The 23,752-nt window shown below is 46.4% G+C and overlaps 1 protein-coding gene across 4 annotated transcripts in view; it reads right to left on the reverse strand.

Moving 5' to 3' along the window:
- LOC140410715 (A-kinase anchor protein 7) overlaps nt 1–22,937 on the reverse strand; it is a 287,628-nt gene extending 264,691 nt beyond the window's left edge. For 2 of the 4 annotated variants that reach the window (XR_011940714.1, XM_072499163.1), the window contains exons 1-2: nt 22,153–22,936; nt 2,337–2,492 (exon numbers count right to left, since the gene is read on the reverse strand). Coding sequence is in view for 3 of the 4 variants with exons in the window: in XM_072499163.1 (XP_072355264.1) it covers nt 2,337–2,492; nt 22,153–22,849 (853 nt within the window). In the remaining variant the exon portion in view is untranslated. Of the gene's footprint in view, nt 1–2,336; nt 2,493–22,152 lie in introns of all 4 variants that reach the window. The other 2 variants (XM_072499164.1, XM_072499161.1) reach the window with 2 other exon arrangements.
- Nucleotides 22,938–23,752: the final 815 nt, after the last annotated feature.

Raw genomic sequence — 23,752 nt, forward strand, 5'->3', positions numbered from 1 at the left:
CCAGCTTGGGTCACTGTCTGTGCAGAGTCTGCACGTTCTCCCCGTGTCTGCGTGGGTTTCCTCCGGGTGCTTCGGTTTCCTCCCACAGCCCAAAGATGTGCAGGTTAGGTGGATTGGCCATGCTAAATTGCCCTTAGTGTCCAAAAAGGTTAGGAGGGGTTATTGGGTTATGGGGGATACGGTAGAAGTGACGGCTTACGTGGGTCGGTGCATATTCGATGGGCCGAATGGCCTCCTTCTGCACTGTATGTTCTATGTTCTATACGTACAAGGAGACAACTTCTTTTTTCACTTTTCAGCTAGTGGACTGAATGCTAAGACCATCTGATCTGGTCAATTAGATTTTACATTTGTGACCTGTATCGTCTTTTTCTGGAATCAGAAATGACCACAGCTAAAAAAAACTAATGTTTTAGATGTTGCTTTGAACAATTGCATACAAACAATTTAGTATTGTTCCTCACCATTAGTGCTCTGAATCCACCCTGCAGTACAAATTTCAGAAATAAGTCCCCATAGGGCACTTTATTGCACAAACCCCTTGAAGCAACATTTAAAAAATAAGCATTAGTGGACAGATTAGCTGAAAGGATAGGCATCAAGGAGATCAGCTCCACAGCAGTGAAAATGTGAGTTTTTTAAGTTTATAATGTATATGATGGCCAATCTCAAGCTTTTTCTTGCTTTTTCTAAGGAGAATCTCCAGTGAGAATGGAGAGCACAATTTGTTACGGCAATCAACAAAACAGAACCCATAGGCAGCACAGTGACACAGTGGTTTGCATGGGTTCCATTCTGGCCCTGGGTCACTGTCCATGTGGAGATTCCACATTCTCCCCATATCTGTATGGGTTTCATCGCCGGAACCTAAAGATGTGTCTGGTAGGTCGATTGGCCATGCCAAATTGCCCCTTAATTGAAAAAAAGAATTGGGTACTCTAAATTTATTTTTAAAAAACAGAACAGAACCCATATTCCCCATGTCTAGGTACAGCAATTTTTATGAGTCCTCTAAATTCAATTGTATCATTGGACTGATGCAAAATTGTCAGTCATTCTCTCCCGTAAATTAAAGTAGTCAATTGTAATTCACTTGAACACATCTATTGTAATCGAGACCCAACAGCTTATCTGGAAACAATTTGTACAGTGAACTGTAGATAATAGCCTGGATTTTGCCATCAGGAAGAAAAGAATGGTGTTTGCCTTTTATCATGCTGCCTATAGATATCTTTGTGAGATTTTCTGTCACAACATATGTTTACTGGCTGCCTGAAACAATGCTACCCACTTTGCTGGGGTCCAAGACCCATGTGAACGCAGGGGGCTGGATTCTCCGCCCCGCCACATTTCTGTTTCAGCACTCTGGCTGGTCAATGGGGTTTCCCATTGTGGGGCAGCACCACGCTGTCGGGAAACCCCCTGGCTGCCGGCAAAACGGAGCATCCCGCTGGTGGAGAATCCAGCCCAAAGTGGCTCTTCAATCAATCCGAATGGAATGAAGCGTCCTTATTGAGACACGCAAAGTCTAAACCAGGAAGCGTAAATTTTAAAATTTGTTGTAAAATCATTGTCAGAAAGGAAAGTGAAGAGAAAGAAAGATAGATGGAATTTTGAAGGAAAGATGAGAGAAGAAAAAGATTTAAATTCTACTTTATTAAATCTCCAGCAATTATTAAAATATGATGGAATGAGATTCTACATTTGTAAAAGTTAACTGGCAGTGCCAGGGAAGTTGTTTGTCAGTAAATATTTAAAAATTCACTTGCACTTGAATGGGCAAGTGTCAACTTTGGCTGATGCGTTTAATGAGTAACCAGTGAGCAAGTAGCACAACTTCACACCCTTGACATGGTTCAATGTCGAGCAGCAGGGCTAACTTCCAGATTTGCACATTTTACTGTGTATGTGCAGATGCCAAAGATTTCTGTCCAGTTTACTCCAAAGTATTGGTGATCACCAATAGATTCACCATTATTCTTACGGCAAAATCCAGGCCGTTGTTCCCAAGACCACGATGAGCGTGCAAAAAAAGAAATAAAGAAGAGTACAGCACAGGAACAAGCCCTTTGACGCTCCAAGCCTGCACCTATCATGTTGCCTGTCTAAACTAAAACCTTCTGCACTTCCAAGGTCTGTATCACCCTATTGATGTATTTACCAAGATGCCTCCTAAACGTCGCTATTGTATCTGCTTCCAACACCTCCCCGGCAGCAAGTTTCAGGCACTCACCACCCTCGGTGTAAAAATCTTGCCTCGAACATCTCCTCTAAACTTTGCTCCTCGCACCTTAAAACTATGCCCCTTAAACCGTACCATTAAATACAAAACTTACATCCATACTCTGCCCTGATTTCTGCTTGTGGAAACGGAAGTTCTGCCAGTAGACTATTGATTTCATTCTTTGTAGCGAATGTATTCTTCTTCCTTTTTCTTGGCTTCAGCCTCTTTTTTTCAGTTCCCACTGCTTTATGTGGCCCTTCAGGAACATCTATGCAAAAGTAAAAGCCATTAATAAGAAGTGCGTACCATAAGAATATCATAACATTTAATAAGAATATTTGTATTAAATCAATCTGATTGAAAGAAGAACAAGGTCAAAGGAACCACTAATCCTTGGCCATCTAGATTACAAATGAGAAATTATGACAGTGATTTACATAGCGTACAGGTTTTTATAGGTGGCAACCAGGACACGGTTTATTTTATGGTCGATCGACGCAGTGATTACTCTGTAAACCAGAGTATTCCCAGACGATACTGCATTCAATTCAATGAAAACAATGTAGAAACATTCATTAGGGGATGAGCTTTAAATTGTGAATTTCTTTAGTCATATTCAAAAGTATATACAAAGTAACTTTTCAGACATTACACAATACGTAGATATTTTCTGTGGTGTAACTTGTAAAGGTTTTATAATACAACGTTGATTAAAGTTATTCACATTCCTGTTTTTATTAGGGCAAGTGGGAGGAGGAGCTAGGTGAGGAGTTGGAAGCGGGTCTGTGGGCAGAGGTGCTGGGCAGGTTTAATTCCTCCTCATCATGTGCCAGGCTCAGTTTAATTCAATTTAAGGTGGTCCACCGGGCACACATGACGGCAGCGAGATTGAGCAAGTTTTTTTGGGTAGAAGACATGAGGTGCAAGGGCAGCCCTGCAAACCATGTCCACATATTTTGGGCATACCCGGAGCTTAGAGAGTTCTGGCAAGGGTTCGCGAGGGCAATGTCCAAGGTGCTTAACACACGGGTGGTGCCGAGTCCAGAGATAGCGATCTTTGGAGTGTCAGAAGACTCGGGGGTTCAGGGGGCGAAAGAGGCTGACGTCTTGGCCTTTGCCTCCCTCGTAGCCCGGAGACGGATTTTATTAATGTGGAGGGACTCAAAGCCCCCGAGTGTAGAGACTTGGGTTAATGACATGGCTGGGTTTCTCAGCCTCAAGAAAATAAAGTTTGCCTTAAGAGGGTCTACGCTAGGGTTCTCTCGGAGGTGGCAGTCATTCGTCGACTTTCTCGGGGAAAATTAAAATGTCAGCAGCAGCAATCGATAGGGGGTGAGTGCTTCAGTGGGATGGTGTAGGAAGACTGAGTCGCGTGGGGTAATGTCTATTTAATTGTTATTGTATATTCTCTTTTTGCACCATGTTAATATTCACTCTAGTTTGTTTTGTTATTATTGTTACTATTGTTTTATTACGAAAAATTCTGCAAAACCTTAATAAAAATACTTTTTTTAAAAAATCCTGTTCTTATTGTTGGAAAACGTTTCAATGTGGAGGTTCCATTTCCCTCCCCTCTCAGGTCGGGTTAGAAGATCCCACGGTACTGTCTGAATAAGAGCACAGGTGAACTGAGAGTTCTGCCTGTGTCCTCAATCAGAATCACTACAAGAAGCAATTAGGTCATTTATCTCATCGCTGTTTGCGAAAACCAGCTGACGTATTTGTCTGTCGACATTTGACTACATTTCAAAAGTACATCAAGATTTGTCAAGCACTTTGGGATCTGCTGAGGATATTAAAGAGATTCTAGAAATGCAAGTTCTTTATTTCACTAACTGTATAAAATGGGCATTTTATTTGGCTTTGTATTCGGTACTGAACCATAAAATGCCACTGGGTCAAAATAATGGATTTGTTTCTTGCAATAATGAGAAAGAGTACAATTAAAGCATCCTGTAGTTGTTTTACTCCTGAAAATCCATCAGTCCAAACAGCAGCTTAGAATGTGCTAGTCCCATAGCATGAACTATATACAAAAAAATCTGTTGTGCAGAACTGAACTATTCAGCACACCAATCTCAGTTACCATTCAGATTTCTGGTGTTGAAATTGGGGTGGTTTTCAAAGAACACAAGTGAAGTATCGATAGAAATAAAGAATTGTCTTCTGTTTTATATCAGTAGCCCCCAATTTGCTTGGGAGAAAGTATAACATTTTCACAGAGCTGCATTGTAGCTGGTTTTCACTACAGTTTAGTAAAATGCACCATGTATTCGTAAAATAATGTGTAAAAATAAAGTGACCACTTGAACTGTGGAGAAACCAGGTGCTCTGTCGGAGTGGTGCCCCTGCACCTGGTCTTTCTAGGATGCTCTTCAGAACGAAGAGAAAGCCTCTTCAAAATAAAACCTCCGCGATTAGAAAGAACAGAACGAAGTCTTACAACACCAGGTTAAAGTCCAACAGGTTTGTTTCGATGTCACTAGCTTTCGGAGCACTGCTCCTTCCTCAGGTGAATGAAGAGGTATGTTCCAGAAACATATATATAGACAAATTCAAAGATGCCAGACAATGCTTGGAATGCGAGCATTAGCAGGTGATTAAATCTTTACAGATCCAGAGGTGGGGTAACCCCAGGTTAAAGAGGTGTGAATTGTGTCAAGCCAGGACAGTTGGTAGGATTTCGCAGGCCAGATGGTGGGGGATGAATGTAATGTGACATGAATCCCAGGTCCCGGTTGAGGCCACACTCATGTGTGCGGAACTTGGCTGCAAGTTTCTGCTCGGCGATTCTGCGTTGTCGCGGGTCCTGAAGGCCGCCTTGGAGAACGCTTACCCGGAGATCAGAGGCTGAATGCCCTTCACTGCTGACGTGTTCCCCGACTGGAAGGGAACATTCCTGCCTGGTGATTGTCGCGCGATGTCCGTTCATTCGTTGTCGCAGCGTCTGCATGGTCTCGCCAATGTACCACACTTCGGGACATTCTTTCCTGCAGCGTATGAGATAGACAACGTTGGCCGAGTCGCCCGAGTATGTACCGCGTACCTGGTGGGTGGTGTTCTCACGTGTAATGGTGGTATCCATGTCGATGATCTGGCACATCTTGCAGAGATTGCCATGGCAGGGTTGTGTGGTGTCGTGGTCACTGTTCTGAAGACTGGGTAGTTTGCTGCAAACAATGGTTTGTTTGAGGTTGCGCGGTTGTTTGAAGGCAAGTAGTGGGGGTGTGGGGATGACCTTGGCAAGATGTTCATCTTCATCAATGACGTGTTGAAGGCTGTGAAGAAGATGTCGTATTTTCTCCGCTCCGGGTAAGTACTGGGCGACGAAGGGTATTCTGTCGGTTGTGTCCCATGTTTGTCATCTGAGGAGGTCGGTGCGGTTTTTTGCTGTGGCACGTTGGAACTGTTGATGGATGAGTCGAGTGCCATATCCCGTTCGTACGAGGGCATCTTTCAACGTCTGTAGGTGTCTGTTACGCTCCTCCTCGTCTGAGCAGATCCTGTGTATATGGAGAGCTTGTCCATCGGGGATGGCTTCTTTAATGTGTTTAGGGTGGAAGCTGGAAAAGTGGAGCATCGTGAGGTTATCCGTGGGTTTGCGGTAAAGCGAAATGCTGAGGTGACCGTCCTTGATGGAGACAAGTGTGTCCAAGAATGCAACTGATTTTGGAGAGTAGTCCATGGTGAGTCTGATGGTTGGATGGAACTTATTAATGTCATCATGTAGTCGTTTCAGTGATTCTTCGCCGTAGGTCCAAAGGAAGAAAATATCATCGATGTATCTGGTGTATAACGTCGGTTGAAGGTCCTGTGCGGTGAGTAGGCCCTGTTCAAACTTGTGCATGAAGATGTTGGCGTATTGGGGTGCGAATTTGGTCCCCATGGCTGTTCCGTGCGTCTGGATGAAGAACTTGTTGTCGAAGATGAAGACGTTGTGATCCAGAATGAAGCGGATGAGTTGCAGAATTGCGTCTGGAGATTGGTAGTTGTCGGTGTTGAGGACTGAGGCTGTTGCAGCAATGCCGTCGTCATGGGGGATGCTGGTGTAGAGTGCCGAGACGTCCATTGTGACGAGGAATGTTCCTGGTTCAACAGGTCCATGGTTGCTGAGTTTCTGTCGGAAGTCCGTCGTGTCAGAAGCTGGGCGTGCCTTGTACGATGGGTTTCAAGATGCCCTTGATGTAGCCAGAGAGGTTCTCACACAGGGTCCCATTGCCTGAAACGATAGGGCGGCCTTATGTCTTTTCGGGAGGCAGTAGAGATCTCCAATGCGGGGAGTACGTGGGATGAGAGCACGTAGGGAGCTCTGAAGATCCGGATCCAAGGTCTTGATCAGTCTGTTAAGTTGGCGGATGTGTTCCTTGGTCGGATCTGCGGGTAACTGTCTATAGTGTTCTTGGTTGTTCAGTTGTCGGTATACTTCTTTGCAGTAGTCCGTTCTGTTCAGTATGACAGTGGCCCCTCCTTTGACAGCTGGTTTGATGACGATGCTGCGGTTGGTCTTGAGAGTGCGGCTGGCATTGCGTTGTGCTTGGGTGACGTTCGGGGCTGTCTTGTGAATGCGACTGATGAATCTGGCATTGACGCGATTCCTGGCGGCTTGAGCATACATGTCGAGTCTAGGGCAGCGGCCTCCCGGAGGGGTCCAATTTGACTCTTTCCTCTTCGGTTGCCACACCGCAGATCTCTCGATCTGCTGTTCCGGTTCATTGGTATTATGCTTGGGTTCGCTGTTGGCCTTTTGGGGTCTGTGGAAGAATTCCTGGAGCCTCATTCGCCTGATGAATTCCTCTGTGTCTGCCGGGAGACTGATGGGGTCCATTTTGGTGGTGGTGCAGAAATTGAGCCCTCTGCTGAGGACTTTGATTTTGTCTGGTTGAAGGGTGTAGTCTGACAAGTTGACAACAGATTTCCCTGTATTGTTTTCTACTGTGGTACCGGGGGTGGCTTGGTTGCTGCTGGTGGTGATGCCGAGTTTCTCAAGCTTTCTGTTCTTGGTGTGCATATAGGTGGCATAGTATTGTTGTCTCATCTGTTTGGCGGTGTTCCGCAGCTGGTCTGCTGCATCCTGAGCGCAAGTTGAGAATATGGCCTCTATCTTGGTTTCCAGGTTGCGTCGTCTGCTATAGAGCTGGCGGACGAGGTGGTTGAGGAGTGTGATCAACATTTTCTTTACGAACATTAGTGGTTGAGGAGTGTGAGAGAGGTGCGACGGCAGAGTCTCTCAGCATAGTCTGTGTTGTAGGTCGACTTGAGTGGGTTTGTGATCTGTAGCCCTTTCGGGATCTTGTCTGCTTTCTTGCATCTTTGTAGAAACTTAATGTCAGTGTCTATATGCGCGATCTTCCTGGAGATCCTTTCCACTTTGAGCCGGCAGTTTGCGGTGTCGATGGTAGCCATGATGTGGAGATGCCGGCGTTGAACTGGGGTGAGTACAGTAAGAAGTCTTACAACACCAGGTTGTAAGACTTTGTACTGTGCTCACCCCAGTCCAACGCCGGCATCTCCCTCCACATCATTAGAAAGAACAGCTGCTCAAAAGAAGAAGCACTCAAGAGTTAATGGACTCCTGAAGAATTTAAAAATAAACAATGTTACGCCTTTGTAATTGTCTAGACCTGTCAATCAAGAGGCTTTTAAAAGGCAATGGTCAGTGAAATTGAATTTAAACAATGCAGTTCAAAGTTTTGCACAGAGGATTCATAACATTAAAGGGCAATGAAACTGACTTCAAAAGTTTCCACCACGGGAAAGACAAGACTTTTACCTTCACCTCACAGATCTTTCGTATCGACATGCTGGGAAAATGTTTAAAGGGTTTAAGGCTGGAGAGAAGACTTTTACTTTCTTCATTCAGATCTTGACATGCTGAAAGAGACTCTAAATGTTTTAAAGGCTACAGGTGGGAAGACCAGCCAGACGACCATAAGCCCAGGAAAACCGCCCTATCTGAGACCCATCAACCAAGCCCATGGCATTATCAGAGACCCTCCCACCCAGGCATCGTCTTCTTCCAGACCCTTCCATCAGGCAGAAGGTTCAGAAGTCTGAAGACCCGCACATACAGACAAAGGAACAGCTACAAGACTCCTCAACGACTCCCCCTTGGACTGATCTGTTCCCTGTCAGAACACTATTCACGATGCCCTATGCTGCTCTTGCTCATGTATTTGCCTTGTTTGGCCCCTTGTTCCGCACTGTAACCAATCACTGTTCGTCGATGTACCATTTGTCAATGTTCTCTGATGATTATTCTTTTGTCTACTATGTACGTATTGTGTACGTTCCCTCGGCCGCAGAAAAATACTTTTCACTGCACTTCGGTACATGTGACAATAAATCAAATCAAATCAAATGATATTGAAGTTAGCTTCATTGAAGTGTTTGCATGTTCCCGCCAGATCTGGGCGGGAGGCTCGTTGGGGCCAGGAGACTCGGGCGTCAATCCCGTTTCAATCTCATATGTGATTTACCGGGCCATTGAGATTTCCACCACTGCCTAACAGTCACTCCAGAGAATCCCCCCCCTCCCCCCCACCCCGCCCCCCATTGTTGTATTTTAGAGTGCAATTTGAGCACTACAGCACTTCAGCACCAACACTATTATTTACAACTTGACCACTGGTTGCAGCACTTTTGCAAATAAAAACTTTTGCACCAAGTGACAAGACAGCAGAAAAAGTTTAAAATTATAATTCTAGTATTGATGCGATTGTTGCAATGCCCATGATCAGAATCCACCAATCTCTCAATTCCAATCTACTGCAGGCGTGCAGCAGCTTCCCTTAGATTTCAAATGATACTTTTAAAAACTGCAAGTAATATATTTTCAAATACAATAACTCAAAAGATGGGCACACACATTGATTGCTTTTCTGTACTGTGCAAAATCTTTCTCATCAAAAGATTACTTTAATCTGCCCAGTGATCATGCAGGTAAACATAATGTGTGTTCATTTAATTTCCCCTCATCTTGACTAGCTCAGGCTTTGCACAATAAGACTCATCTCTTCATCGCTTTGTTACATTAGCAACTATGACTGATAAAATGTGACAGGGGTCCAGATGGGACTGTTTGCTAATAATCCACTTAACCAGATTATACCTCGGAGCATTAGTTTGGAACCCTTTGGTCTTTTCATTTGCTAGGTCAGGTGCGGATATGCACAAACTTGCATCAATTTTATTGCACACTACTACCAGCAGCTTGAACTTAAGTGTAGTTTAATAAAAGTAGAGAACCAGAGCTCTACCGAGAAGCACATGGGGAACGGATCTGCAAATTATGTATGACCAGCAGCTACAACTGACCCAAAGATGGTGCGGCATTGAGGATTGCATATGTCAGAGAGATTACATCACAAACTGGCTTAAAACCTCTCCGCCTGATAGATAACAGAAAGAAAAGATTTTATAGTGCCATTCACGACCTCATGACATGCCAAAGCAGGTTACAACCAATGGAGTACTTTTGAAGCACAGCTGCTGTTGTAACGTAGGAAACATGCACACTGCAGGCTCCTGTAAACAGCAATATAATAATGACCCAACAGCCTGTTTAAATCATTACATTTCTGCACATCAGCTCAGAACCTGATACTGTTTCTGCAACATGACACCTGCATCGCTTAAAAACAGTTCCAGACAATCTTTGGCTTTCCATCTGTCTGTCACCATTTCACCCAAAAGCTTTTCTCATGGCTAAATGTTCATATACAATTCAAATCTGTCTGATTAGAAGTTATCATACTACAGAGAGAAATCAAAAACATTTTAAAAATAAATTTAGAGAACACAAATTTTTTTTTCCAATTAAGGGGCAATTTAGCGTGGCCAATCCACCTACCCTGCACATCTTTGGGTTGTGGGGGTGAAACCCAAGCAGTCATGGGTAGAATGTGCAAACTCTACACGGACAGTGACCCGGGGCCGGCGCCCTGAGGCAGCAGTGCTAACCACTGTGCCGCCCCTGAGAGAAATCCAAATTGCCACACGTACCCAACTGCAAAATCTTAGATTTGGTTACAATTTGTTATTGCTCCAGATACCTTTTCTCCAAGCCAACAAAAAACATTGACTATTACAAGCAGAAGCCCTTTCTTAGTGATCCAAAACATTATCTGGTGTACGAAGTAACATAGGATGTCAGGTCACAAAATAAACAAACCCTTCCCATAATTAAGGATGCACAAGAAAGGGTAAAAGGTTAGCGGAGTAAGTCCTTAATCGCTACAACTGACTGAGAAATAACATGTCAATGGCCAACACTCTCAGGCTAGACAGGTCAAGTTTATTAAGATTAAACAGAAATAACAGCAAATCTATATATATAAAAAAATATACATACATAAAAATATATCTTATACAGCTTCTCCTAACGCTTAGTGTCCAGTTAGAAATGGATGTTCACCACATGCTCTTCTCGCTCTGACTACCAAAAACTACCGGGATTCTCCAGGGCCGCCAGCCGGAGGCGGGAATTCCAACGGCCGGGTGAATCGGGCGCCGAAGTATTGCGATCAAAGCCCGGCCCACACCGATGAGATTCCAGACTGCCCCAACGAGGTTCCCGTCCCGAGCCGACGGGGACATGCAAAGTGGGAAGGGTGCCAGGTTCACCTGCCTCCTGGGAGGTTCCAGCAACCCCGCCCCCATCCAGGGTCCCACTGACGTGACTCGGTGCAAGTCCTGACAAACAGGAACCTGGCGGCTTGCAGTCCGAGGGGTGGGGGCAAAGGGGTTAGTATCCTCTCTACAATTGCCTCCAGGGTGCCAAGAGGGTTCATCATGGGAGGAGGGGTTCAGGGGGGCTTGAGCTGGAAGGTGCTCAGGTTGGTGGTCTTTCCTGGGATGGCTTCAAATCCATTAAACTGTCAGTATCTCAAAATTAAAGTTCTCTGACAATAAAGTCGAAGTCTTCCCATCGGCAGCCTTAAACCCTTTTGATGGTCAGCATGCTAAATTCGAAGGTCTGTGAGATTAAATTAAAAGTCTTCCCTTTAATGTGATGGAAACTTTTGAAGTGCCCTTTTTCACCGTCACTTTCATTGCCCTTTAACGTTGGAAGCCTCTGGTCAAGCTTACAAGCATGGTTTACATTCAATTTCACAGACCATTGCTTTTTGATTGACTGCCCCATGCAGTTTCCAGGGATGGATTATTTACATAGCCTTTTTAAAGTATTTTTATTAGCCATATTTTCATAATTTTCACCATACAAAAGAGAAACAGAAACAAAACCCCCAAAATATAACAAAGAAAAGTCAACCACAAACCCATATCCTCCCTCCTCCCATCAACAGCAACCAACTCCCGAAAGAGCATAATAAACAAATCTCAAGAATTGCAGAACCCCTGATTGCATGCCCCCCCTCAGCTCAAACTTCACCTTCTCCAGGGTCAAAAGCTCCAGCAGGTTCCCCCCACGCCACACCGAGGCGCAGGGTGGAGAGACTGACCTCGACACCAGTAGGACCCGCCGACAAGCAGTCAGCGAGGCGATGGCTAAAACATCTGCCCCCACACCTGCCTGCAACTTGGGCTGGTCCACCAAAAATGACTTTTGGGGGGTGGAAATCAGGCTCCACATCCCAATTATTCTAAATACCGCCCTCCAAAACCTTTCCAGCTTCGGGCAGGACCAAAACATATGAATTTGGTTTGCAGGGGCCTTCCCAAATCGCTCAATGACAACCTCCATCCCCTCAAACATCTGGCTGATCCTTGATTCTGAGGTGCGCCCTATGCACGACTTTCAGCTGTATCAGCCCCAGCCTTGCACACGGAATTGAGGCATTTACCCTCCAAAGCACCTCACACCACAATCCCTCTTCCATCGCCCCCCCCACCCCCAAGCTCCTCCTCCCATTTTGCCTTAATCCCCTCCATAGACACCCTGTCCTCCTTCAGGATCCTCCAATAGATCGTCAAAACAACCCCCCTCTCCAGCCCTCCCGTTGACAGCACCACTTCCAGCAACGAGGAGGCTGATGTTATCAGGAAGATCGGAAACACCTTCCTTGTGAAATCGCGGGTCTGCAGCTACCGAAGCCCTTCCCCCTGCGCCAATCCATACTTCTCTCCCAACTCCTCCAGACTCACGAATCGTCCAAGAAACAAGTCCTTCATTTCCTTGATTCTCCCTCTCTTCCCATCTCCGAAACCTCGATCCATCCTCCTGGCTCAGACTCATTTTTCTCCCTAATCAGCACATCCCTGACCCGGCCCCCAGTTTAAAATGTTGCCTAAACTGTCTCCAGATCTTCAAAAGTGGCTGCCACCACCGGACTCAGGTACTTTCCTGGAGCCATCGGGAGCAGCGCAGTTTCCAGCGCCTGCAATACCGACCCGCTACACGAGCCCTCCTCCAACTTAACCCATCAGGTCTCCCCCGCACCTTCTCCGCATTCACCGCCCAATAGTAATACAGTAAGTTTGGGAGCACTAGTCCTCCCGGACTGTCACCCTCTTTGCAAGACAATGCTCCTAATCCTGGCCACCTTTCTTACCCCCTGCCCCTCCCCACATAATGAGATCAATTTGTCCACCCCTCTGAAGAAGGATTTTGGTAAAAAGAACGGCCGGCACTGGAATAAGAACAAAAATCACAGTAACACCCGATACCCGGCCTGCGAACGACAGAGGGAAGTTGTCCCACCTTGCCAAATCGGCCTTCACCTTCCCCACCAGACGAGTAAAATTATATTTTCAGAGCCCACCTCAATCCCGGGCCACCTGCACACAAGTACCTAAAGTGGGTTGCCGCCAGATGAAATGGCAACCCCCCCACCCCGCCTCTACTCCCAACTGGGAGACCACGAAATACTCGCTCTTGCCCAAGTTCAATTTATACCCAGAGAATGTCCCAAATCTTTGAAGCAGCTCCATTATACTCACCACTGGCAGGCTCTGTTCCGCGATGCACAATGTGTATAAGGACACCCTATGTTCCTCCCCACTTTCCTTAGCCCCAAGCTCCTTAGTGCAATGGCCAAGGACTCAATAGCCAGTGCAACAAACAGAGGGGACATAGGGCACCCCTGTCTCGTACTCCGGTGCAGTCCAAAGTAACCAAAGTTCATACTGTTAGTTGCGAACGCTCGCCATCGGCTCCTTGTACCACAGCCGCACCTATGTCATGAACCCGGCCCAATTCCAAATATCTCCAATACCACCATCAAGTAACCCCACTATACCCGATCAAATGCCTTCTCTGTGTGCAGTGCCACCACCACCCACCACCTCAGTCTCCTTTCACTCTGCCGGACACAGGATCACATTCAGCAACATTCTCACATTCAAGAACTGCCTACCCTTCACGAACCCCGTCTGGTCCTCCCCATCAGCTTCGGGAGACATCTCTCCAGCCTTATCGTCAGAACCCTTGCCAATATCTTGGCATCCACATTCAGTAAGGATATGGGCCTATACAACTCACACTCCACTGATTCCTTATCCTTCTTTAGCAGCAACAAAATCAAAGCCTGCCCCTTCGTCTGTGGCAAGACACCCCTGCCTATTGCATTCTTGAACATTCCCACCATCAGCAGTGCCAACATATGGGTGGCACAGTAGGACAGAGGTTAGCACTGTTGCTTCACAGCACCAGGGTCCCAAGTTCAATTCCTGCTTGGGTCACTGTCTGTGTGGAGTCTGCACGTTCTCCCAGTGTCTGCGTGGGTTTCCTCCGGGCGCTCCAGTTTCCTCCCACAATTCCCAAAAGACGCGATTGTTAGGTGAATTGGACAATCTGAATTCTCCCTCTGTGTACCCGAACAGGCGCCTTAGTGTGGCGACTAAGGGATTTTCACAGTAACTTCATTGCAGTGTTAATGTAAGCCTACTTGTGACAATAATAAAGATTATTCACATTTTATTAACGTATCCATAAATTTCCTGCGAAATTCAACTGGGAACCCGTCAGGTCCCGCCGCCTTCCCTGCCTGCATCCTCCCAATCGTCTCCTTCACCTCCTGCTCCCCCACCGGCCCCTGCAAGCTATTTCTATCCTCTTCACCCAACCTTGGATTCTGCAACCTGTCCAGGCACTCCTTCATCCCTCACTCCTCCCCAGGATGCTCCAACCTATATAGCTCTTCAAATACTTTATTGATCTGCTCCAGGGGCACCACCAACTTCCCTATCTTATCCCGCACCTGAACTATCTCCCTCGCCGCCGCCTTGCTCCGGAGCTGGCCGGCCAGAATACGACCTGCCTTCTCCCCATGCTCATAGACTGCACCCCCACCCCCCTCTCACTGTTGCACAGCTTTCCCCTTGGACAACTGGTCTAAAGCTCCTTCCCCTTGGCCAAGACAGCCGGGTCTGGGTCTCCCGCGTACCTCCTATTCACCTCCAGAATCTCTTATCAATTTTTGGTGCGCCTCTCTCCTCCTTGCCCACCTTAGCCTTGAACAAAATCACCTCCCCCCTCACTACTGCCTTCAGAGCCTCCCACAAAGGATCGACCGCGAGACTTCCCCCGTGCAATTAAACCCCACATATTCCCCGATCATATTACAAAAACTCCGGTCCACTAACAACCGCATCTCCATTCTCCACCCCGGCCTCTGGGCCATCCTCTTCTCCAAAACCACATCCACCCAATGCAGAGCATGGACCAAAATCACGATTGCTGAATGCTCCGACCTCCTAACCCCAGCTAAAAGCGCCTTCCCCATCATGAAAAAGTCTATCCTCGAGTACACCTCGAGTACACTATGTACCGGGGAGAAAAACGGATACTTCCGTTCGCTCTGATACAGGAACCTCCACAGGTGCACTCCTTCCATCTCTCTCATGAGCCCAGCTCGTGCCTCTGCCCCCACTGACTGGGCCAGCGAGCACAGCTGAGACCTAGCCACCTTCGACTCCCGTAGCATATTCCAATCCCCCCCCCCCCCCCAAAACTATTAACTTGTGGGTATCCACATCCGGAATGGCACCCGGCACCCTCTTCACAAACCCTGCATCATCCCAGTTGGGAGCATACTCGCTTGCCAGACTCCTCTCAAACGCCTCTGTCACTATCATGTACCTGCCCCCCTGGTCCGCCACCACCTTCTCCATCTGAAAGCCCACCCTCTTGCCCACCAATACCACTACCCCCCCCCCGAACCCTACTATCGAACCGTGAATGGAAAACCTAACTCACCCAATCCTTACTAAGCCTCACCTGATCTTTCACCCTCAGATGGGTTTCCTGCAGCATCACATCAGCCTTTAAGCTCTTGAAATGTGTATAAACCATGGACCACTTTAGCCTCCTCACGTTCCACGTTACTATTCCGATTGGGGCTCTCACTCCCCCACCCCTCCTATCCACCATCATCATAACCCCAGGCCCTGCACACTAGGCCTGGCCCGCCCCATCTCTTTGTTGCCATCAAACCCCCTGCCACCCCCCTCCCAGAATCCCCCCATTCACTTCCTCTTGAAAACACCTCTCCCAGTATCGATCCCAGTCCCCCACATTTCACACCTCCCAGGCCCATCAAACCGTGTTTGACCAGGTTCCAACGCCTGCAGCCGCTCCCCCTACCACACCCCCGTTCACTAGCCAAATGTCACTTGATAGTGTGGAGACCCCTGCCCAAGGACCCCTCCTCTTAATCTCCTCCCCCATGAGTTCCTGAAAACAAAGACAAGCAAACATAACCAGTGCAAAAAAACACATCCAGGAAACTGCCAAACGTCCAATATATTTATACCCAATGGCCTACAGCAAAGGTAATCTGCCCATTCCCATCAACCAACCCGAAAACTCAACTGTTCCCCCAACAAATGCAAATCAAATAACAACCCGAAACAAGAAATAAAGGCTGAGCACCACCCCCCCCCCCCCCCCCCCCCTCAGTCCAAGTCTAAATCCCAGTCCCATCTCTCATTTTAACTGAGTCCGTCAGCCTTCACAAACCCCTCCGCTGCCTCGCAGTAGGAGTTTCTAGAGTTGTAGGTCACCCTCAGCTTCGCCGGGTAGACTACGCCAAACCTCTCACAAGTACTGTAGCGTGTCGCCTTCTCCCCTCCGAAGGCCACCCGTCTTCGCACCAGCTCCACCGTCAAGGCCTGGTATATTTGAATACCAACCACTTCCCACTTCACCTCACCCCTTTGCTTCGCCCAACTTAGGACCTTCTCTTTGACATGAAACTTGCGAAGGCAAATTATAACCACCCTTGGTAGCCCATTTGCCTTCGGCTTGGGCCTGAGCGACCGATGAACCCTGTCCAGCTCATATAGGGAGGTTCTTCCCCCTCCCCCAACAATTCCACCAGCATCTTTGTGAAGTACTCAAGTCGGCTTCGGGCCCTCCACCCCCTCAGGCAAGACCACAATGCATAGATTCTGCCGCCTCGACCTATTCGCCAATTCCTCCACCTGAGTTCTGAGTCCTTCATTGGCCTCCACCACTCTCCGCAGCTCCTCACCCATTGAGGTGAACTGGTCACTGTGCTGCGAGAAAGAACTTCCTCCATCCCCTTCAACTTCTCTCCTTGCTCCCATACCTCGGCCGATGTCTTCGACACTGCTGCCTTCACCGGGGCAGTCGCCCTCTCCACCTACTCCTTCATCGCAGTCAACATCTCCTTTCGCAGCACCTCCATGTGCTTGACGAACTGCCTCTCGAATTCTCTGGCATCACCTCGGTCGGAACTTCCACTGTGAGCGCAGCTCTACCCAGCCTCCGCTACCGGGCTACCGTTCACTCGACGGCGAACTTTCTCTCGCTCCCTTCTTCCCTACGGCTTTTTTCTGGGTCCTAGACATTCCCCACCTTCCTGCACCAGCTATTTCAAAATCTCCTCCCGAAACCGGGCATTAAACTCCAAAAACAAGAGCCTCTAGCAGGAGCTACCCAATGTGCAACTTCTGCCTAAATGCCATCATTGAAGTTCACTCTATTTATATAGCTCTACAGGGGTTCATTAACTCTTTTTTCTGAAGATTTTTCTGACGAAATGTTTTTTTTTTAAGTGGCTGTCTCTTTGTTCTGAAGAGCTGTCTCGAAAGACCAGGTACTTTCCTGTGAAATTGAATGTGAACAATGCAACCCAAAGCTTTTAGCCTTCCAGGCATACAAACAGGCTAGAAAAAGTGGCAGGCAATGAATTTGACTGTGAACAAACACTTAAAAGATTTCCATTACATTAAAGGGAATACTTTCTCCTTTGTCTCACAGGTCTTTGATCTTGGCATGCTGACAGACCGTTTAAAATGTTTAAAGGCTGCAGTTGGGAAGACCAGCCAAACAAACCCCACCCCAGGAAAGATTCCTGACTTGAGCCCCCCCCAGCCCAGCCCATGTACCCCTGACTCCCAGGAAGGACCTCCTCAGCATCCTGGATTAAATTCAGGGAGGGTGCTCACCCCCTGGAATGAATGGTGCCAGGTTGGCACTGCCCAGGGACAGGGATTGGGGGAGGTGCCCATCTGGCGATAGGGGGTCAGCATTCTGACATCGGGACCAGTCAAAGAAATTAGGCCCCATCCCTCAGGTCCAGCAACAACCCATATTCTCTTTAATAAATTTACTGTGTGCCATGGAATGGCGCAAAAAGCCCGATCCTGTGAAAAAGAATTCAAAGTAGAATGGAACATCGGGATCGCTCCCAGGGTCAACAGGGATCATTCCGGTTTTCCCCTTAGCGACAATGTTTAGTCTCCAATCGGAAGAATCGCAAACATGGTCTTTTATTTAGTCAAACAGCCGAAAAAATATTCTGGTTCACGCACTCCATGAAACACAGGAAGCTGCCAGAAAGACTATGTTTCCACTACACCCAACCTTTCCTGCATGTCGTTTTTGCCACATGGCATGATGAGCCCTTCAGACAAACCGTCATTAAGCCAATTTAGTCCAGCAACAATAGCTGGAAGCTTTGCTCCTTATTGCATTCACTTGACTGCTGCATAGCTGAAGTAATTGTGTCCTGCAAGAGCTTATTTGGCTCCCACTGATGTGCTAATAATACAATGTGTTCTTCTCTTGCAGATGAGAACTATAAACTTGAGTCGTCAGATACCGTGATTATTGCCCAGCCAGCCAAAATACCGGCAGCAGAATTTTGGATAAGTTAAAATTTAAGGAGAGAATGCACATTGGGGAACATTGGCATAGTTAAGGCAAGAGGTGACATGAAGATTAATGAGATGGACTGAGGTGGAAGTGGAGGTAGGCAACATTCTGTAGCTGGAAGTAACAAATCTTTGTGATGCAGGAGCCATGGAATCAGAAGTTCAGCCTGGGGCCGAATAAGATGCCAAAGTTATAAATAGTCTGGTTCAACCTGGATTATGGCTTGGAGGGTGAAGATTTGTCAGCCAGAGTTCAGACCTGGTCCAAAGACAATGGTTCAGTTGTCGGAAAATGGAAGCCATCTCGGACTGGATGTTATATAAGCTGCCTGACAAGACAGAGGTGGTACAGAGATATGTTGGACAGGAAGAGCTGGGTGTTATCAGCATATATCTGGAAACTTTCCCCATGTCTGCACATGATGCTATCAAGGAATATGGCAAAGAGGAGTCAAAAAGTAGATCACGGTGTTCGGGGGTGGGGCAGCACTCTAAAACCATTACTGGAATTTCTCCTGCCATGTTGAGATAGGCAAGAGTGATAGCCACCAAGCTGGACAAAAGAAGAAAGGCAGTGTGATTAACAATGTCAACACCTACTTCGAGCTTGAAGAGGGTAAATACACACCACAGTCAAAGGAAATATCATTTCTGACTCTTTAAGGTCGCCACTGATAGGAGGGTAGAATATGTGGTTCAGGACATTGATTGACGCCTTGTGTTTCTCAGCGGTGAGGGACAGAGAGCATCTGAGGCAGATAGATTGGGGGTCTGGATTGAAGTCAGCCGGGACTAACAGCTATCATGTCAAACTTTATAAGCGATCTTTACAAACATTGATTCACTTTCAAGATCTAACTTTAAAACAGAGTCTCCTGGTCGCTCTGTCCCACAAGATGGCAACAAGGTTCTCATATTTTAAACTACCAAAACACAGATTATAATTACAGCTTGGTTTGTTTTCAAATACAATTTTTCACCTCCACACCCCACTCAAATAGGAAAGACACTACCCTGGAAATGCACATCACTGTCTAATGCACCCTTCCCCTTTGAAGTTTGAGAAGCATCCTGAAGTGTGCAATACAACGGTCAATCACTGGAGGCTTTTACAGGTTTTAGGCAGATATTTGTTTTCCCCGGTCTGACTCAGCCTCATATTTTAGAAATGCTTCAACATTTGCCCAAATGAAAAAAGTAAGAAATAGGAACAAGAGTAGGCAATGCAGCACCTCAAGCTTGCTCAACCATTCAATTAGATCATGAGAAGCAACTCCATTTACCGTGCTGCTCCACATAGTCCCTCAGTTCCCCGACTCCAAAAAATATCTATCTCAGCCTTAAATAGTCAATGATGGAGCATCCACAATCCGATGGGATGGTGAATTCCAAAGATTCACAACCCTCAGTGGAGAAATTTCTTCTAATTTCAGTCCTAATTAGTCGGCCCCTGATCCAGTGACAGTGTCCTTCCGTTTTAGATTCTTCAGCCAGGAGAAACAAGGCGTGTCTTACCTATCGAGCTCATTCAGATTCCCGTTATGTTTCAATGAGATCACCTCTTAGTCTTCTCAACTCCAGAAGGTATAGGCCAAATATACTTAATCGATCATCTCTTACCCCAGGTGTCAATTTAGTGAAACTTCACTGCACCTCCTCAAATGCAAGTATGTACTTCCTTAAATATGGAGACCAAAACTGTACACATTACCCCAGGTGTGGTCTCAGCAAAGACCTATGCAATTTTAGCAAGATTTCCTTACTCTTGTACTCCAATCCTCTTGCAATAAATGCATTAGCTTTCTAATTGCTTGCTGTAAATAAATGTAAATGTCTCCACAGTCCCAGAGGACCATAGGCTGCTCTCCCCTTTGACAGCTGACTGGTGATGACTTAAACCTGAGGGCCTCCACACCTCAAGCGAGGGGCAAGGTTGAGAAGTCAGGGCCTTCATGAAAAACCTTAGTAGGTACAGAAATTGAATCCGTGCTGTTGGGGTTGTTCCAGATCATGAACCAGCTAACTGAGCTTATTAACTGCACACTAAATTTATGTTTCTTGCACAAGCACAAAAAATTCCTCTGAATATTGACATTTACAAATTTCATGCCTTTTGTAAAAAAAAAACTTATGACCAAAATGAACAAGCTTACACTTCTCCTTATTGTACTGCATCTGCCACTCATTGCTGTCATTCATTTAACCCTTTGCATCCTCTTTCTGTCCTCCTCCCAACTTATATTTCCACTTTGAATCGTCATCAATAAACTTAGATGCATTACTCTCAGTCATTAATAAAAAATTTAAACTAAATATGTTTAGCAGCTAACGCCCTTGTAGCACACCACTAGTCACAGCCTGCCAAGCTGAAAATTCTCTGCTTCATGTATGTTAACGAATCCTCTTTCCATGCTGATAAATTATCCCCAACTCCATGAGCTTTTATCTTTTGTGCTACAAGTTGTGTGCAGCACCTTATCAAATTGTTTTTAGAAAACCTAACATACCACATCGACTGGTTTCCCTTTATCATAGAACCCCTACAGTGCAGAAGTAGGCCATTCGGCCCACCAAGTCTGCACTTCGAAAGACCACCCTACCTAGGCCCACTTCCCTGCACTATTCCTGCAACCTCGCCCTGAGAGGCAATCCACCTAACCTGCACATCTTTGGACTTTGGGAGCACCGGGAGGAAACCCATGCCGACATGGGGAGAACATACAAACTCCACACCGACAGTCACCCAAGGTTGGAATCGAGCCCGGATCACTGGTGCTGTGAGGTCGCAGTAGTAACCAATGTGCACCTGCCACCCATTCTAGTTACTTGTCGATAGGATTTCCATTTCATAAAACCGTTTTGCCTTTTCTGATCAAAGTAGATTTGTTCACTGGATTTTCTTTACATAATGTTCAAAAGTAGTAGACATTTTGAGACAGGATTATTCTAGGATTTGGTCATCTGAAATGCTCCTGATAAAGCCTAGGAAACTGACCACGTTGCATACAATCAGACAGAAGATTGCCTTTACCTGATAGTATCAGTACTCAAAATATTGTGCCTCATCTCAAGGCTTTGGAAGATGCTGGCTATATAAGTAAAACCTTTAGTGTCTTAAAAGTAACAATAAGCAGAATTCAATTAGTAAATTAGTACTGAAACATTTTATAAATCATATCTTCAAAATTAGAAATTTCAGTTGGAGTTAAAATTGCTTTTTTTTTCAGTTTGTCTTTCTTTAGTTTGACTGAAATATTTTATCAACAAATAAAACAGTAAAATGGTTACATAACATGGGGATACCATTACAAATATTTACATTGGAATTTTCAACTTTAAATATTCACTGAAAAAGTGGCTTAAGAGGGTTTTGAACTGAAAGAGCATGCGTAATATCTTTAATATATTGATATATAAACAACTATATTCATGGTTATTCCTTCAAATAATCCAGACCATTAATTCACAAATATGAACAATTGTTGATTTCAATTCTCAAAATACTAATAAAAATCCCTGACAAAAAGCATCACTGAAAATTAGTGGGCCTGACAACTTATCGGGTGCATGTTACATAGGTTAACGTTAAATCCTGTTGCACTTGATTAATTCTACAAATGGTAGTTTTATAAAATTGACAAACATTGGATAAGTGTAAATTGTGCCGACAGGTGTATGGAATCTTGCATGATAGCTCGTGAAGCTGACTGTGGTACAGTATAATCAATTTTAGTGCTATTACTGGTACGTGGTAGTGACCATAAATTATTGATAAACGTTATAATAAAGCTTCCGAAATTCAGAACAGAAAGCATTCATGATTTCAATACATTCTGTGCGACTCTCACCATTCTGCAGAAAGTCTTTAGCATTTGAATGTAACAGTAACCAGTCTGTGTGAGCAGGCGAATCGCTGACGGAAGCTGCAGCAGACTCAGGTGTTAACACTCGCTGGAGTTCTTCACTGCTTTGCTGATCACAATCCATAGGCATCGCAATATTACCTTCTTCCAGTGTCTTTGAAGTTACTGCCTCCATGTCCCTCACAGAGAGTGAATGACAGGAATCTACTGCAGAGTACCTGGTGTCTGTTTCACCCAATTTAAAAACAGGTGCTGGAAGTTCTCTTTGAAGTAAAGCGGAATAATGGCGTAAAAAGTTTAAATGATAACATATAGATTCATTTTTTAAATAGTCGGTTGCTTTGAAATACTTGGATTTATTGGGGGATTCCGTTCTTGTAAGACATTGCAATGAGACAAGCTTTTCAGGGAAAGGTTGAAAGCCCCATTGCTCCACAGGAGGAACGCAAGATCTCCGAGCTGCAAGTTTAAAGTGTATTGACCTTTCACATCCTAAATCTGGCACATCGATTGCACAACACCCGCCGCCGGCAGCCGGGTCCAAACTCGAGCAGGAGTGAGGTGAGAGCGGTAACGGCGAGTTGCAAAAGCTCCTCGGTGTCCTGGTGGCACCCGGATCTGCCCTCCAGCATCTTCCAAGCAGGCAGGCTGTTGGGGAGCAGGAGCGGCTCCAGCCGAGCATTGGGTGCTTTGCTGCTCCTTTGCTGCAGGCTTTCTGTCCGAGGCGCGGGGGAAGCCGCGCGGGGCCCGCGCTCGCCTTCCAATTTGGGGGGGGGGGGGGGGGGGGCTGGCGCTGCCCAGCTACGGCGGCTCGCGAGGGGCTCGCGCGCTGTCGCGCTCAGTCACGTTCGAACGCGATTCCCGGGCTCCGGTGCTGTGCCCCAGCTCGCGCAGCCTGCCTGCTGCAAAGTGCCATGCCGTCCTCCAGTCACCCGTGGGCCAGACTGCTTCTGAAACGCTCTTGTTGCTCGGCAGTGAGCACAGTCCCATATCCAATCCTGCCACACGTGTTTTTCCAGTTTTAAACAGTCTCACAGGTAATAAGGTGAGCGACTTCAGACGTTACCCCCCCCCTAACTAGCTAACCCTGGGATCTTACAATTACAGCCATAAACGGTAATTCTGCACACCTTGAAAGTAAAAAGAAAGCCCCATAACACCTTTCACGACTTCGAATGTTCCAAAGCACTTAGAATCAGAGAATGGTTTCAGCGCAGAAGACCATTCGTCCCGTCACATCTGTGCTGGTTGTCTGCAAGAGCAACTCTGCCAATCCCACTCTATGCTTTTCCTCACAGTTCTGCAATTGTTTTTCTCTTCAGTGCGTTTCCAACTCTCAACAGTGAATACTCAACGCGATTCTCTGGAAAAAATTTCAAGTGCTGTAGCGAGCCGGGATTGCCGCAGGTTTCCCAGCGCTCGGCCCGATGAAGCCGACAACACTATTTACCATTAATTGGTCCACTTAACGAGGCCTCATGGGCTTTCCAGCCCGATTGCCGGCTCGCCAGCTGATTCTTCGGGACCGCGCTCGCCAGCCCCACCACTAACAACGTTGAGCAGCACTTAGGCTGCACTTGCTCAG

This window comes from Scyliorhinus torazame, chromosome 4 (assembly GCF_047496885.1).
Source record: "Scyliorhinus torazame isolate Kashiwa2021f chromosome 4, sScyTor2.1, whole genome shotgun sequence".
In the NCBI taxonomy this organism is placed as follows: domain Eukaryota; kingdom Metazoa; phylum Chordata; class Chondrichthyes; order Carcharhiniformes; family Scyliorhinidae; genus Scyliorhinus; species Scyliorhinus torazame.